Source organism: Triturus cristatus, chromosome 7 (genome assembly GCF_964204655.1).
Source record: "Triturus cristatus chromosome 7, aTriCri1.1, whole genome shotgun sequence".
Lineage (NCBI taxonomy): Eukaryota > Metazoa > Chordata > Amphibia > Caudata > Salamandridae > Triturus > Triturus cristatus.
In genome coordinates, this window is record NC_140590.1 from 937762690 (window position 1) to 937781096 (window position 18407).

The 18407-nt window shown below is 45.0% G+C and overlaps 1 protein-coding gene across 2 annotated transcripts in view; it reads left to right on the forward strand.

The window, feature by feature from the left end:
- ANKHD1 (ankyrin repeat and KH domain containing 1) overlaps nucleotides 1-18407 on the forward strand; it is a 1109311-nt gene that overhangs the window by 398789 nt on the left and 692115 nt on the right. For both annotated transcript variants that reach the window (XM_085617924.1, XM_085617925.1), the window contains exons 18-19: nucleotides 1888-2033; nucleotides 14335-14477. In XM_085617924.1, coding sequence (XP_085474050.1) covers nucleotides 1888-2033; nucleotides 14335-14477 — 289 coding nt within the window. The remainder of the gene's footprint in view (nucleotides 1-1887; nucleotides 2034-14334; nucleotides 14478-18407) is intronic.

Below are 18407 nucleotides of genomic sequence, written 5' to 3' on the forward strand. Positions count from 1 at the left end.
CGAAAGCTACTGCACGCAGGAGTGAAGGCTATCTATAAAGGATGTGCTCATCATTTTGGACTGGAATGGCATCAGTGAGGAGCCACACAACGCCACCTACCAGCGCACAGAGGTATTACTAAAAAATGATTTCTGGATCCAGTCTGATGCCTGGGGAACAGTCAAAAGGTGAGGAATCTGCAATTAGTCTCTACCAGAAAGAGCATTACCAAAGATAAGTAACTTGCTCTTTTGGTCCCAGAGTATTCACTCTTTCCACTCCTAGTGTTTTGTTACTGCACTATCACTATATTATGGGAAATGTCAAGTTGTGTTGTACATACGATTCCTACTAATTCAGTAAGACTGTGCATTTGGTTAACATAATCGGCAAAAATATGGGGGGCTGAGTCCACTCATACCCCCAGAATATGTTGACCTAGTTCCTGGCCAGCTCACAGTGCGCCATCTGGACACCTAACCATACAAGGTACCATATGGTGTCTGCAACCTCCGAACATGACAAACCTGATTTCCCCAAGGAAGTCATGGAGCAGATCTACCCTTTCATTGTTAACTCTGGCATGCCCAAAGGGAGATCCAAGATGTGGCATTCCAAACATTTATTGAAGCAATTGGATTCTTATGCAAAACATGTGTGCTGCAGTAATGAGTAGAATAAAGCAGAGCATAGTAACCAGCATTACGAGAATAGTGAAAAAGATAAACAATTCAACAATTGTACACTTACATTGATTATATGAATACATATAATTGTACTCCTGCATTACGCTACCTACTCCTAGAAAGCATAAGGTGTCCGGGTCTGCCGGAATACCTTGGAGTGGTCTAACTCCCCATTTACCTGTGTGCATGTGTCATCTGTTAGCCTGTCTTGGTGTAGAGCAGTCCGCTGTCTCTCTCAGGACAGTGATGATGTTCAGCTTGGCTAGAATATAGGCATGGGGCGATGGCAAAAATCATTGAAATGCTACTGTTTTAACAAAGGCTTGGTGCAGTTCATATAATAATACTGGACCCATTCATACTGTGCCTGACTACTGGTCCAGATGTCCTGTTAATTTTACCCACCCAGAGCTGTCGCTGAACAGACAACAACAAAGCTAATTTGTGCAGTATATCCAGTCCTTGGACAGAATGTTCTAAAGTGTGATAATGTACCTACGAGGAAATGCAATTGTAAGAAAATCTTTTCTGAGTACATTATCTAATATGGGCACGCATGCAAATGTGTGTTAAAAGTCACCATTTATAAAGATGTAAACTTTAAACGTGAACATGTAAAATGGAAGTGTTTTTGCACAGGACATATAACCTCACGACAGTTGTCGGTGGAATTGCACAATGTTTTGTTGTATTGCTAACACAGAAAGAATAGGTAATTGAAAACATTATTTAGTTTAGTCTGAAAATTACTATCTTGTTTTATATGTGTATTTACCAGTAGTGCTAAGGTTGTGAGTCCACTGTATCACATCATGCAATGCTTATGACCTTCCCCTTCATGTGATGGAGACAATCGTATAAATAATCTTAATTGATCACCTTACATATGACTTTACCATTAACACTAATGTGTAGATGACAATGAATATAGTATGTATTTTTTTGAGTATTTATTTAATGATGTGCTTTTAGGTGGTGTTAGTTGTTGGTAGCAAAAACAATCATGTTCAGAGAACTATATAAACATGTCTTTCTTTACAGTTCCCATAAGAAAATATAGAAAACGTTTTGGTGCTTAGATTTCTACTTGAAAAGAAGTATGTCATTAACTGATCTTCTTCCCTCACTTGAAAAACTTGTGTTAATTGTATAGTATTGCTTTCTTGTTGACACAAGGGTTTTGAGAGCGTGCAAGTAATTGTCAATAACCTTTTGTATTAGGTTTTACACCACTTATTTTGGCTGCTACTGCTGGACATGTTGGAGTAGTGGAAATCCTTTTAGATAAAGGTGGCGATATAGAAGCACAGTCAGAACGGACAAAAGATACTCCACTTTCGCTTGCATGTTCAGGTGGACGTCAAGAGGTACACATTTACCTTTGTACTTAATTGTTGTATAGTACTATAAACTATATTTAGAATGGATGTTATATTTTCTGTTAAGAAGTGCATGTCATGTGACCTTTTCCTTTAGGGGGGAATCCAGGTACACTCCTTTGGTTCTCATTCTAAAAAGCTCTTTACTGCTAGTTGTTTACTTCCTGCTGCACTGCACTTTTTAAAATCTTTGATGGGACAGTTCGCTCTTAAGCCTTCATAACTTTTAGCCACAAATTATAGCCTTTAAAAGAAATTTGGGAAGAATTGTTGTGCTAGAAATCTTCTGAAATTGGCATCAACATGTTGGCTTTTGCAAAGATCTCCCTCTACCCAGCTTTCAGGAACGGGCAGAGCTGCTTAAAAGTTATATAGTGTTAGTCCACATGCATACGGATTGAAGCATGTTTGAAACCTGTGGTCCACAAAAGCAGTGAGGGAGGGTGGAGGAAACAATGGCCAAAAGCATTACTCCTTAGGGACCGTGAGCATCTGCATAAAAAGAAAAACCAGTGGTCTCCTGATGATTTTTACCCCGTCCTCGCCTTTCCTGTTCTCTCTGTGGGTTGCTGAGCAGTACTTTCTCTTAAGAGTTCTTGCTTGGAGACGCACTGAAATCAAATGACTTTCACCATGTCACAGGCTCATTTCATGACTACAGTGCACCTTGTTCTCACTGAACTCATGATCTTGGTGATTCGGATGTTGGGGTGGCAGTGAAGATCAATTAAATGTGGAGGTTTCATGGGGTAGTAGTACCGAGTAGTGGAATTGCAGCGTTCCCCTCCGTGCCCCCATGCTGGTGCTAAGATGTAACCTCTACGTCCACAGCACCATGCGCGGTGGAAAGGGAGGAGACTTCCGTAGTGGTTACGGTGTGCCAAGTATCAACATCACCATATTCTGTTTACTTGTTTGTCAACCCAGAGAGTCTCTCTCTGCTTTTGTGTGAGTGAGTGATTATGATTGTAAAGTTGCACTGTCTCTATGCACTGGTCATATGCCCACTGTGAGAAAGTGGATTATTATCTGAGGTAATAGCAGTCCACCACAAGTAATAATATCACTACTATTGTTAGGTCCAGTAAAGGTTTCAATAATTTAAACCTGAGCCCAACCCCTGGGAGTTATGACACAGAACAGACAGGCTTTACTTAAGAAAATGTGAGGCAATTAGAACTGCCAAAACAGTTAAAAATACAAAAATACAACACAATAAAAATCCAACTCCAATTTATAAAAATATAGAATAATTTACTGAAAAAAACACAGAGACAACAAAAATCTAATAAGGGGAACCGAATATATGAATTTTAAAAGATGTAAGGAAAAATTGTGCCAAAAAGCATTAATCGCCTGCTGTGGTTATCTGGGTGCACTTGACCAGTACCTAGGTGTAATTTTAGGCTGATCGTGATGGAGCACAGGTCGAATAGAGAAAGCAGATTAGTATTGGCCAGACGTTTTACCTTCTGAAATGGAAGTCAAGAAATCCTTAGTGTGTAAAGGCAGCGGGCTTTGGCCAAGATGTGCTCCAAAAGGCTGGATTGTGATCTGGTGAAGTTCAATGAAACTGTTGACTATTGGCGGAATGCTATGAGCGGTAGAAATTCAAAATATGCTCCCAAGAAAGGTCCCTCACCGGCGGGATACTTTTGGCGCCTTCACCAGGTGACATTCGGACGTAGTCACTTTTTTTTAGCTCAGATTCCTCCAGCAGGGCAAGGCTAAAAGCTGTAGCTGGAAAGGACTGCACGAGACTGACTACCCTCTCCACATAGTCCTGCAAAAGCTGATTTGCCACTGCAGAAAAGCTGTGAGTGGGAGCAGCCTGAATCTTTGGCCCAGCAGCTGCGCACCTTGATCTGATTGACTTGGTGGGTTTGTCCTGATACTCTGGAGGTCTTTGGAGCCAAAACGTTTTTCAGGATGTTAGAAAGAGTACACTTTGACACAACCTTGGTTTCCAGGACCTCAGGAATAGCACTTGTGGGTCAAGATTCACTCAAGCGAAGATGCCAGCAGGGTCCAAGCAGGTCCAGTTGGAACTGGTTAGCTTGGCTCTACAGGAAAAGTACTTCAAGCAGATTGTTGTGTCCCTGTAGCTAAACAGGAAGCCAGCTGACCCTTGAAGTCCACGTCTTTGTAATGGGTACAAGTGAGAGCAGGCCTAGCCTTTTAGGTCTCCTCACAGGCTTCAACAGCAAGTGCAGTCCCTCTGTCTTCCACATGTTGAGTAGTATTCTGTAGATGGTACCCAGGGGTGCCACGTATATGCCTGGCACTAGTCTATGGGCATGGGTGAGTCCTGCTCCTCCCTCACCAATAGGGGAAAAGTTCGAAAAGGGTAACCCTACCCACTTTGTAGTAGTCCCTACTGCAAACAATCCCACAGTGCCCCTGTCTCCCTAAATCCAACATGGCAGAACCTATCTTACCTTGTACAGTGCTTTTGTGCCCACCCTAGAGGTGTGACCAGGGAAATGACAAACTCACCTCTGTGGTCACTCAAAACCGGTCCTGGGGACAGCTTCTCACCCACTTGGATTTGTACCTGGCTGTCTAGGGGACAAAGCATGGGGCAAGACCAAGTGTTACTTATATCTATCTGTGACAAGGTATGCCTTTTTAAAATGTATTAAGTTCCCATATGGTCGTCCTATCAGAGGAACAGAACTCTTCCCCACACCCAAGGCCTTGTCTCTCCTACGGAAGCAAGTTCACACCTCATCAAGGGGTTATTTGGCTCCTGAACGACAGAGGATCATGCAAATGGACTTATAGAGGTTTTATACAGGTAAATGGTGACACTTTAAAAGTAGCTTTTGTAAAATGTTTAGTACTAATCTGACTTAACCAATGAATTGGGCTTGTAATGGTTTTTTTAAAAGCCCAAAAATTAACTTTCTACCAAATTTTCTTAAGTTGAGATAACATGATTTGATTTTAATATTATATCACAATGCATTCCTATTGAACAGATAAGTCTGCTAAAGGGATAATATCTTTTGGGCTTTTGTCACTGTAAACATGTTTTGCATTAGACCTTTACATTCCATACTTTCAAATACTATGTACCCTGCCCTATTGGCATTTAAGGCCTACCCAGGGGTGACTTCTTAATATTTAAAAAGAGGGTTTAGGTATGTCAAAGGGGTTATTTTATCAGGTTGAAATTACATTTTTAAAACTGCAGACAGCCTACAGTAGTAGACCTGCAGTCCTGTTTTGCACTGTCGCATTAGTGGTGGGACAGTGCGTACTGCAGTCCACTAGTAACATTTAATTTGCAGGCCCTGGATTCACTTTGTACCATATACTATAGGTTAGTTGTCTTGCTTTTAAAGAAAGTCACTGAACTATCATTGAGCACCGTGGACTGTTCCAAATGCTCAGCCTATGGGATATCATGGGCTAAGTAAAGAGGAATGACCTCTACTGCTGGGGACCACCAGTCGTTTGGTTGCTTCAGGGTCTGGGTCCGTAGTATCGCTGTAGAAGACATGCTTTTACCAGATCTTGTGAGTTCCACTGGTTTTCCTCTGCTCCTGAACTTCTGCCTGGTGCTGAAGGTTTTCAGTAGTTGGGCCCTCTGTCTACGCTGCACAGAATTCCTCCCTGTAGGGTGTCCTCCTGTACCATGCTAATCAGAGTTCTGTCAGGTCTGTCAGGGTAGGCTGTTCTTACTCCCATTTGGAACCTCCTTGTATCATTCCCCGTCGTCGAGATGGGAGTCCCACGGTACATTACAATAGCAATGCTAAGCTAAACATAGACCAGAAAGTCCCTAGGCCCTTCAGTTTTATGGCATATCATAGGCATTGTTAAAAAAGAGACCAAAAATAGCTTTGAACCAATCGGGTTGCCCTGCCCTCTAGAACACTCATGAGAGAAGCTCCAGTCCCTCAGATTTTCAACCACAAGTCGTGCTAGGAAGTTTTCTTCATTCAAAAGCTTATTTTAGCATTTAAATGCTTTTTTTCTGACTAATTTATACTGATAGACTAATACTCTCTTCATCTTGAGTCTGTATTAGTCTTTTTTTCTCAAACATGTCTGACAAGGAGAAGAAACGCCTTTTCAGAACCTGTGGTACCTGTTCCTAGAAACGCCACCACACTGATGACCCCCACAAGGACTGCATTTATTGCCTTTATCCTGACCATATGGCCAAAAAATGCAAGGTATGTTGCACTTTCTCCTGTAAAACTTTGAAGTACAGTGAGTTGTCGGCTCTTATGGTTGCAAAGCTTAAAGCTAGGAAGGAAACGGTGTCCAATGATGACCGTGAGGAGGCATCATCTAAATCCTCCAAATTATCTCATAAAAGGGATCTCACTCTCGCTCTTCCCTTGAGCGACCTCCATAAAACCTCTAAAAAGACCTCTCAGCGGTCTTACAGGCGCAGACCATCAAAATCTCCTTGCAAAGAGCGAAAGGAGATAAAAGAGCGAAATAGTAACTCAAGTAGGCCTAAAAAAAACAGATCTGAGCCGCCTACACTACCTCAGCAGGTGAGGCATTCCGTTAAGATACCCTCTTCAGCTCCCCCCCCTGACAGACTGCCAACAAAAGACTTACCATTGACAAAATCATTGTCCTAGACGAGATCAGCACAGTCGTAGATCATTGCTGCCATCTGCGATTCTTCCATTCTTCCATGCAAGATTCCATGTCATCCATGTTGATGGTCCATCGAATCCAACCAACGACGCCAAAGGTGCCGTCAGTATAGTTGTCTAATATAGAACCTTCATTGACGATTCCCCTACTGCCTGCGTAGTCTACGTCCCCTCTATTGACGACCACCATGGTTTTGACGGCGTTGGTCACGTCTCCATCCCCAACTCAACCGAACACACCGTCTATGTTCGAAAAAGCTGAAAATTTAAGAAACAGCACAGACTGAGGCATTTGACCCCTGGACACCCCTCTCCTAGTAAGGGGTCACTGTTGCTTCCCTCACACATGCCGGAAGAACAAGCCTCTGATGATGATATGCACACAGCCCATCAGACTGTGCATAAAGTTCCAAGATGACGATTATAATGAGGAAGAGTATGAGGGTCACAACTTGCGTCCCTCAGGACCAATATCAACCGCAGTAACGGGAGGAGATGGTTTGCACGCCCTCCGCACTCCTCACTGACTTGCAATACATGTTGTCAGACTATAGGAAGCGTTTACCTCCATCTTCTGCTTCCGCAGCGCCAGCCACTCCACCACCGCCAATGGCGTCCATTCCTCAATCTACTCCATGGCAAAATACACTCTTGCTACCTACTTCTATTCACCATTCTCCGCAAACTGTTTTGCTTCATGATTCGGCGACTTATGATGATGATCATCAGGAGGATGAGACCCGAGATCCACATCAAGAATGGGATGATTCCCTCAATCCCACACCATCTCCCATTCCAATCCCTGTTGATTCTCCACTCGAGGATATTGGTGGGTTCCACAATTGACTAGAGCGAGCTGACAAGCCATTCGACTTAGCTATGCCTTCTACGCAAACAAACTTCTTCCTTTTCGATTTTAAGGAACCATTCTGGAAAACCATAAGAGCTATGCCTATTGTAAGATACATCTGGGAGGAGGGTTTGAAAGTCATGAAGACTCCGGCCACAGTTACTGCTTTCCTCCCCCGTCTGGAGAAAAAGTACAAGGCTCCAGAGGATGCTCCTGCTTGTCACTGGTCCCCCGAAGCCTAATTCAGTCCTCTCTCAGGCAGCACAAGGCAGGTCAAAAACCCGTCGGCACCAATCACAGCACCTGCAGGCAAGGAAGGCAGGCGCCTTGACAATGTTGGTGAGAGGATTTCTTTCATGTCGGGCAGCAAATTCTCTCGCAGTTCTTGGCAGATACGATCGTCGGATGCCATCCAATCTTGCCCCTTTCATTGATCAGCTATCCAACAAGAGTAAATCAGTGGCCACAAAGATTCTCCAGGAAGGAGATCGCACATCATCGGAAGTCAAAGACTGTGCAATGGACATTGCTAAATTACCCTTAGACTGCTGGTAGATGCAGCAGTTTTACGCCACCAGGGCTGACTTAAAGCTACTTCCTTCCACCCTGAGGTCAAAAACAAGAATCACGTTGGTGAGGAACTACAAGCTATAAAGACTGATACCGACAGGGCTAAGTCTTTGGTTGGTAGTTTCGTAAGGTGGCCTTTCAAGGCGCCAGAGAGAGAATCCTTCCATCTTAAAGGGGAGGGTACGAGCAGTATTGGTACCCCGCTTACTCCTCTTCATCTCAGCCCTATCGTCCCCAGTACACCCAACCTCAGCCACCTCCAGTGGCTTACAACCGGTCTTCTGCAAAAGGTAGAGCAGGACGTCAGACAAAGAATTCACCTAGTCAATAATGACCACCTTCAGGATCTGGCTATTCCTCATTCCTCACAAATCAAGTTAGGGGGCACAATATGTGCATACCTTCATCACTGGCAGGCTATAACTACGGACCAGTGGATTCTCAACCTTATTCAGTTTGCTCCTACTCTAGAATTTCTTCAAATTCCACCTCCCACTACACCTCAACCATCCGTTTCAAAACATCTACTTCACTACCGTTTAGAGATTCTTGCAATTTTGGAGAAGGGAGCAGTATAACCAGTTCCTGCATCACAATGAGCGAAGGGGTTCTATTCCGGTTTCTTTTTGGTCCACTAAATGTTCAGGCTCTAGAGACCTATTCTGGGCTTGAGAAATCTCAACGCCTACCTGAATAAATAGTCCTTCTGCATGGTCTCTTTGCAGGAGATTCTGTTGCTCTTGAACCCAAGAGATTACATGTCCATGCTCAATCTCCAGGACACGTACTTTCATTTTCCCATTTACCCATCTCATACGAAATTCCTTCCATTCACAAGTCAGGAGCCATTATCAATTGAGTCCTCTCTTTTGGCCTTAAATCTGCCCACGAATATCCGCAAAGTTCTTAGCTCCAGTGGCAGCCTTTCTCAAGAAACAGACACCAAGTGTTTCTGTATTTGGAAGATTGGTTGGACAAGCAGCCGCACACAATACTGTTCAGGGAACTAGGCCTTACCCTGAATCCAGAAAAGTGAATGTTGCACACTTCAAAGACTATTACCTTCCTTGTGCCAGAACTCACACAAAAAAAGTCTTTCAATTCACAGTTTTAAATACCTCCTAGGGATGATGTCTTCCTGCATCCCTCTAGTTCCATTCTGTCGGTTAAGGATGCGTTCTCTCCAAGAGGAAATAAACAAGCTGTGGCTTCAAGAAAATGGTATCTTTCGATGATCTACTCACCATAACCCCACCCATGGTCAAAGCCGTTTCATGGTGGGCACATCAAAAGAATATTTCAGTCGCTATCTCCTTTCTAGTCCTGCCATCTCATTTGGTCCTCACTACCAATGCCTCCATTTATGGATGGGGAGCTTTCCTTCAAGACTTACATGTCAGTGGCAAGTGGCAAATTCTGCATCGCCTCCTTCACATCAACTTTTTGGAGCTCAAAGTTGTTCATCTGGTCTTACAAGCATTCCTGCCAAGAATAAATAACTCAGCGGTACTCTTTTGGAAAGACACCACCACCCCGATGCACTACATCAGCAAAGAGGGTGGCAAAAGATCACGCCTCCAATTCCAAGAGGCGCAGGGTATCTGAGAATGGGCAATTTGCAACCAAGTGTCCCTAAGGACAGAACATCTTTCCCTGCAACCAGAACACAACAGCAGACAGTCTAACCAGACTAAAGTCTTTGTGTCACGGATGGGAATTGGATCACGCCACACTACAGCATCTTCCTCCAATGGGGCAAGCCGAATCTCAATCTTTTTGCGACCCCCTCTCCCACACTCCTCCCCCGAACAAGGAATGTCTGTTCTTCGCAAGCTGGCATCACCATCAAGGATCATGGGGGAATGCATTTTTGATGGCATGGTCGGGCATCTTTGCCTACGCTTTTCCTATCCTACCAAGGCTGCTTATGAAGATGAAGCAGAGCCCTGCAGGGTGATCCTCATTGCTCCCTGCTGGCTGTGCCAACATTGGTTTATTGAACTCCTACTACTCTCGGAGAGATATCACATTCTCTTGAAACTAATTCCATCTCTCTTAACTATGTCCCTGAGCCAAGTTCTGCATCCAGATCTCAAATCACTTCATTTATTCGCTTGGCTCCTGAGCACAATGTTTTCCCATTTGAGTCTATCCTCAGAATGCAGGGAAATACTGTCCAGCGTTCATGAGGCAGTACTAACCAGACCTATCGGCTGAAGTGGAAATGTTTTTGCACTCCTCACCAGCAGACCCGTCCACTGCAACGCACTCTATGCCTGCGTCAACCAGACCCAGCTCAATAAACTACAGTACATCCAAAACGCCACCACCAGACTGGTCCTTGACATCCCCCGCCGCAGCCACATCATGTAACACCTCCGGCAACTACACTGGCTCCCAGTCAACAAGAGAGTTACTTTCAAGCTCCTCAGTCACGCTTACAAAGCCCTACACAACAAAGGAACAGTGTACCTGAACCACTGCCTCACATTCCACATATCCACCAGACAACTCCGATCCTCCCAACTCTCCCTCGCCTCTATCCCCAGGATCCACAAGACCAGAACTGGAGGTATATCATTCTCCTCTTTTGCCGCCAAGACATGGAACTCCCTGCCCCTGCACCTCAGGCAATCCGCATCACTGACCCAGTTCAGGAAGGATCTCAAGACCTGGCTCTTCGAATGATCCTCCACCCAGTCCAACCAGCAGCCCGACCCCCAGTGCCTTGAGACCCTCATGGGTGCGTAGCCATGCTTTACAAGCCCCTGATTGATTTGGTGCCCGCAAGCTAATGTGCATCCTTTCTCTTCTCAGTAGATTCTCCTTTAGCTCCTGCACTTCGCAAAATCAGGATTGCTCACGTCTCTATCAAGGTCCACATAGCAGCTATCTCATGCTTTAGGAGGTCTGCCTTATCTTCCTTATGGTCATCTAGAATTGTTATGCAATTCCTCAAGGGACTATTTTGGGTCTGCCACCTGTCAGACCTCCCCTCCACTCTGGCAGCTCAGTATAGGTCTCTCACAGCTTATGAAGCACCCATTCAAACCCATTCACAGAGCGGATCTGAAATTGATTTTGTGGAAGGTACCTCTACCCGTAGCATTGACATCTGCTAGGCAAGTGAGTGAAATTCAAGCTCTAACCATTCATTAGCCTTTCCTGCAATTCAGAAACGAAAGAGTGGTCTTCGGGACGAACCCTAAGTTCATTCTTAAAGTCTCTTCTGACTTTCATTCAAATAAGCCTGTCATTGCCAAGACATTCTTCCCAGATCCTTCCACTCCAGCGGACAGAGCCCTCTAGTCGTTGATGTCAACATATGCTTGAAGTTCAATTTGCAAAGGACTAGCCGCTTCCACATTTCTAATCGACACTTTGTGGCCTACAGGGCTCCTGGAAAAGGTTGTCCTCTTTCCAAACAGAGTATCGCTTGTTGGATTTCTAGCACCATTCGCAATGGCTATCAAGCGGCAGGCAAGCTGTTACAGACATCTGTACACACTACCTCTACCAGAACTGTTTCAGCCTCAACGGCGCTGTTTGCTGGTGTGCCAATCCAGGACATCTGCTGTGCAGCTACTTGGAAGAATGCACACACCTTTGCTGGGCATTACTACTTGGATTTTGCAGTTCGCAATGAAACAACAATGGGTCAAACAGTACTGCGACATATTTACCTTGACTGTGAGATTCCTCCTTCACCCCTCCATCCTTTTTTGAGGCTATGCACATTTTTTCTTTCTACTCATTCCTATTGTATGTATTTGTATATCTATATATTTACTTCTCCAGTATTGGAATCTTTCATAGATTGACATGCGACCCACCCTCCTCCCCAGAGAAATTCACCTTTCCCTCTTTTTATCTGGTTGTATCTAGTACACTTGTGCTTTAAAATTCTGAGGGACTGGAATTTCTCTCAGGAGTATTCAAGAGGGCAGGGCAACCTGATTGGTTCAAACCTATTTTTGGTCTCTTTTTTTAACAATGATTGATATGATAAACTAAAGGGCCTAGGGCCTTTCTGGTCCATGTCTAACTTTGCATTGCTATTATGATGTACTGTGAGATTCCCATCTTGACGACAGGGAATGATTCAAGCACATGAATATATGAAAGATCCAATACTGGAGAACTACGGTTACAGGTAAGTAACTTATTTTCTTCCCTTTTAAGCTCCAGATCATCTTGCTGTGAGTCAGGTGCCTTCTGTGGCATGGGCAGTTTTAAGGTTGATTTCTCATCCCTTTTGACCTTCATCTGGGCCATTGCTCCAGCCTACAGCTACTTTGACTTCCCTGATGGGTGGGTGGGGGTGTATAATGTGTATGTATGTGTATATATATGTATGTATTCTCTCTCTCGCTCTCTCTCTCGCTCTCTCTCTCGCTCTCTCTCTCGCTCTCTCTCTCGCTCTCTCTCTCGCTCTCTCTCTCGCTCTCTCTCTCGCTCTCTCTCTCGCTCTCTCTCTCGCTCTCTCTCGCGCTCTCTCTCGCGCTCTCTCTCGCGCTCTCTCTCTCGGGCGCTCTCTCTCGGGCGCTCTCTCTCGGGCGCTCTCTCTCGGGCGCTCTCTCTCGGGCGCTCTCTCTCGGGCGCTCTCTCTCGGGCGCTCTCTCTCGGGCGCTCTCTCTCGGGCGCTCTCTCTCTCTCGCGCTCTCTCTCTCTCGCGCTCTCTCGCGCTCTCTCTCTCTCTCGCTCTCTCGCGCGCTCTCTCGCGCGCGCGCTCTCACGCGCTTTGTTGCGCGCGCTCTCTCGCGCGCTCTCTCTTGCGTGCTCTCTTTCCCCCCCCCCCCCCCACCTCCTTTCATCAGGCAGGGCTCACACCTCCCTTCTTGTGGTCTGTAACACCTACCTACTCAAAGGTGACCATTTCTCTGGTAGGAAATTTCACCTCATTGTCAATGTTGACTATCCTAGGGTTAACATCTGGGGAAACCAGCCAGTCCACCACTGTGGTGATGCTAGCTCCTGTATCCCTCAGAACCTCTACCTTGGTTCCTGTTGATGATTGCTCATTTCCTGACCATGCTGAGGGGTAAGGAGGGCTTCAACATCCACCCCGCCCATAGAAACTAAGGCATCTTCACTAAAACCTCTGGTTTCACCTGTGCAAATGTCCATCCCAGTTCCTGCTCTTACAATCCCTTGGGTCTGCCCACCTCTTTGGGGGGGGGAGGGTGCTACTTGGAATCAACAGTATCCCTTTTTATATCCTGGCTTTTGACAGTCCAGGCGCAACACAGCCTTCACGGCATCAGAAGGTTTCTTCTCCTTATACCATCCCCATTTGTGTTTGGAATAGACACAGGACTCCTGTAGCTACCCTCTTTCTTCGGAGGGGTGACTGAACCTCCATTTTAGTGATCACCCCCAGGGGCACCCTAGTGCACACCACATGTCCGATTATTTTCCAAGCTGTCTGGTATCAGACCGTTTTGGAATCCATTAGATGTTTGTATAACTCTGAATGTTAGTTACTCAAGATGTGCTGCTATATGATCAGATTTTATAGACCATTGTCAGTAGTGAACGGTATTGCCTTTTACCCAGCCCTCTGGGTGCTCTTCAAGTGTGAGACCAAACCTCTGCACATGGGCATCTTCTATGTGAGTGTGGGAGTCGGCTACCCCCTCTTCTAGAGTCTGAAATATATCCCTCCACAGTGTTGGTACCAACTCCCACAGTAAGGCTCCCCAGTTATGTTGACCCACCCTGCACATTCCCATTGCCAGTCCGTACGGTGGCAGCAGAGCAAATCAAATATTGTTGCTGGAAACCTGATGATAATACGGAGCCCTTTTCTCTCCAACAGTGAGGCTTCTAGAAGGGATTAAAAGAAGAGAAATTACAGTTAAAATCCTAGAATTAAATAAAATGAAAAACTAGCTGCAAAAGCATTCTTCACGCTGTAGGTAAATTAATACATAGAAAAATCAAGCCGTAAAATACATGGAGACAAGCCTTGCCTCTCTAAAATCCATGATCTATTTTCAAGTTTATGTGGGTTGATGTCCTCTTGATCAGGTAAGAGTGCTTTATAATTTTCCTATTAGTCTGAAGGTAGTGGGGCAAGGAAACAAGTGAAAATTGAGGGTTATTTTAAATTCACTTATTTCTAAATACATTTTGAAGTCTACAATGTACTGAAAATGTCTGTTAAACACGTTCTGAGAAATGCATTTTCTTCTTCCAGCTTGATATTTAGTAACAAGCATTTATTTTGATTGTCTGTGCATTTTAGGTAGTGGAGCTACTCTTACTAAGAGGTGCAAATAAAGAGCATAGGAATGTCTCAGACTACACTCCCCTTAGCCTTGCTGCATCAGGAGGATATGTCAACATAATCAAGGTTCTCCTTACTGCTGGTGCAGAAATAAATTCAAGGTAATGTTTAAGCCATATTTAGAACGGTAACGTCCTTATAACAGCATTGGAATGTGTATGTTAATGTGTACTATTCATGCATGGTTTGATTTCACTACATCAGCAAATTTTCGTGGTTGTACATAACCATTTATAATGTATTTCTTTTGGCTACTCCAGAGATTCGTTTCTTTATCACTATCCCCAAGGTGCTAGATTGGATCACAAAGGTTTTTCCTCTGGCTTAGGCTGTCCAGTGCCGCCATGTGGCACCACACAAGTCACACTTCTTCCCTCCCAGGAAGCGACAGCACTGGTCTCCTTATATGGGGCCACCATCTGACATGCTTGCCTCTGTTTCTGTTTTTTCTACACTTACTGGCATGGCTCCAGAGCTCTTCTTTTGGTTTTAACAGAATTTTTCATGTGGTCAGGTTTTTCCTTCTAAAATCTCAGGAGTCAAACCCTGTTGATGTTGCAAATAAATATCTCCGTCAGATTCCTGAAATATCTCCATGTATCAAGATAAAATTGACCTTCGGTGAGGAACTCACTTTGCTGCACTAGCAAGGCTTGCAACCCCAAAAGTTCAAATTCTTGAGCTAGTCCTTGAAAGGTTTTTTACTGTTGCGCGGCCATGATAGACTAATCTGAGAATACTCTTATGGATATTATCTGCCAGAGAACACTACAGTTAGAGGCATGTGAGCTGTTGATCACATGCTTTGCATAAGATCGCCATCTAGTGTTGAGTCCGGATGTTTGCCCTTTGTTTTTCAGGAAGAAGTTTTCCCTAGTCACGAGGTAGGGGACTCCTCCCTTAGGTGATAGTGCGCATGGTCATCGACTCCATCTTCAGATTGTTTTTTTCCGCCATCGGGTACAGGTGTAACTCGCTGCACTCCGGTTCGATGTCAATCCTTTGGTCCTTCTCTGCGCATATCACATTCACACTAGACGATATTGTTTCGTACACGTTCCCATTTCTTCGCGGATCGGGATTCCTAACGAAAATTCTGATCGGAGAGCTCGTGGTAGGCCGTCGGGCCTAACCCCTGGTTCGACTCGGTCGATGGAACAAACTCCTTTCAAGTTCTGTCCTAGGTGCTTTGCGAAATACCCGCGCACCGACTCACATGAGGTGTGCAATTTGTGTGCGTCACCCGAACCACCGAGAATACCACTGCGACGCGTGTCAAGCTTTCCGCTCCAAAAAGACACTTCGCGATCGTTGGGCCCAACAATGCAACATGCAGAGACAACAAACCGGTTCCATTCGGACCTCAATCGGACGAGGAGGAAGGCGGCGGGCCGATCCGAGCCGATGAGGAACAGGAAGACATCTTTGTTTCCGAAGAGAGCTCCGATTAGGATGAAGACATCCTACAATGACAAAGTACCGTGAGTACAGTCCCTACCTCGCCCCACCTTCCACTTCCATCGAAGAAAAAGGCTCCGGGCCAACCTGCGTCCTCGTGCCCCGGTGGGCGTCAAGAACAAGCTTCTGTAGCCCCGCCTTCGGGCTCAGCAACGAAGCATAGTAAAAAGCCCCATGCCTAATCGGGCAACGAGCCAAAGTCTTCGGAGCTGAAGAAAAAGTCTGGCACCGAACATCCTCCGTCGGCCACGCAATAAACTTGGGATCCAAAAACTCTGGCCAAGAAATCATCAGCGCTGAAACATTCGGAGCCAAAACACACGGAGACACCGAATTCACCAACAAAACATGTTTTTTCAGTGATCTACGCAACCAACTGGAACCGAAACAAAAAATTCTGGTTATACACCCAATGACTGGACATATCAACACTAAAGTGACTTTAAAAAGAGGTTCTACTACAGAAGAGGAATACCACATACCATTGAAGAAGAGAACTGTCGGAACACATCCTTCCACTCCTCCTCCTCCTCTTCCTTCACCTTCTCTACCCCAGACAATACCTGTGCCAACTTCCCCTGAGCACTTGCCACCACACACACCTGACAATCAGGGTGATGGGGATGGGAATAATAATAATGATGACGATCAGCCTGGAGACATGTGGGATGACTATAATACTGATTCTCCCACTGACAATGACCCGGACATATATCCTACCAGGCCCTCTCCACCAGATGACAGTGTAGGATTTGTCGATTTAAGTAGAGCTGCTACTTATTATGTAGAGTCCCTCTACGTAGAGAATCCCTTGAAGAGGACTTCCTTTTCGAGACACTACACAAAAGTCTACACACATGTTGCCCATGTTAAAAGACATGACCAGACATGTAGACGACATTTTTAAGTATCCTGTTGGAGCACGTATCCTTACTCCGAGGGTTGATAAAAAATACAACCCTGGCCCATCAGATTCAGTCTACATAAAAGGTCAACTACCTTAGATTCACTAGTAGTTTCTAATGCACGGAAAAGGGCAAACTCCCAGACTATTGGCGATGCACCACCACCAGATAAAGAGTCTACACCCCTTGATGCTTCTTGGAAAAGGATAGCCTCCCAGGCTGCTAACTTCTGGCATATTTCAAATACACAGGCGTTGCTGGCACGCTATGACCGCGCACACTGGGATGAAATGGAACAACTCCTCCAATTTCTTCCTCAAGAACACAAATCCAAAGTGCAAGACCTGGTTCGGGAGGGACAGTTAATTTCTAATAATAAGATGTTCCCTAGATGCTGCTGATCCATTGGCCAGTGTGGTAAACACTAGTGTTCTTTTAAGAAGACCTGCCTGGCTGCACATATCCGGGTTTAAACCAGAGATTCAGAACTCAATATTAAACACACCTTTTGATAAGGACACCTTTTTAGGGCGGTGGTAGACACTTCACTCGATAAAATGAAGAAAGATACCGAAGTGGCTAAATTCATGGGAGCTCTCCAGTATCCACAAGGGCGTGGTTCCTTTTGTCGCTCCTTTTATTGAGCAGGATCTAAAACTACTTCCTCAGACACTGCGTCCACCTATAAGGGCAATAATAAACCCTCAGGTTCCAAGGGTTTCTTTCGAGGCAATTACAGAGGAAACAATGGCAAGGGCAGAGGTAGAGGTTCCAATACACGAACTTCGCCATCCAATACAAAACAGTTAATTGCCCATAGTTCCTCTGACCACTTAACTCCTGTAGGGGGACTACTGTCACAATTTCTACCAAAGTGGCAGTCAATAACAACAGACAAATGGGTTCTCCAAATTATCCATTCTGGTTACTGCCTGGTGTTCATCAACACTCCTCCAGGCATTATCCCAAAGTAGCACAGACTTTCACCGGATCACCTAGACCTTCTCAAACAGGAAGTACAATCCCTGCTACTAAAACAAGCCATAGAGCCCGTACCATCTCAACATCAATGGTTGGGCGTGTACTCCTTTTACTTTCTAATTTCAAAAAAGGACGGCTCTCTCAGACCCTTATTGGTTCTCCGAGAACTCAACCTTTATATACAGTCAGACCACTTCCACATGGTAACACTGCAACAAATACTGCCTCTTTTGCAAAAGGGCGATTTTCTTTCTACTCTAGATTTAAAGGACGCCTACTTTCATATCCCAATCCATCCGGCTCACTGCAAATTTCTCAGGTTTGTGGTAGCAGGTCAACACTGCCAATTCAAGGTGCTCCCATTTGGAGTCACCACTGCCCCCGAAATCTTCACAAAATGTCTGTCAATAGTAGCTGCTCATCTCAGAAGACAAAGCATACATGTCTTTCCCTATATGGACAACTGGCTCATCAAGGCCAGCACATATCAGCAATGTCGCAACCACACTTCAGTAACCATTCAGCTGCTTCAACAGCTTGGGTTCTCAGTCAATGTGTTAAAATCACATCTTCAGCCAAACAAAGTTCAGGATTACCTAGGAGCCACTGTCGATACTCAAAAGGCTCTAGTGTATCCCAATGCAGTCAGGATTTGAAACATTCAGGCTCTCCTTATCAAATTTCAAC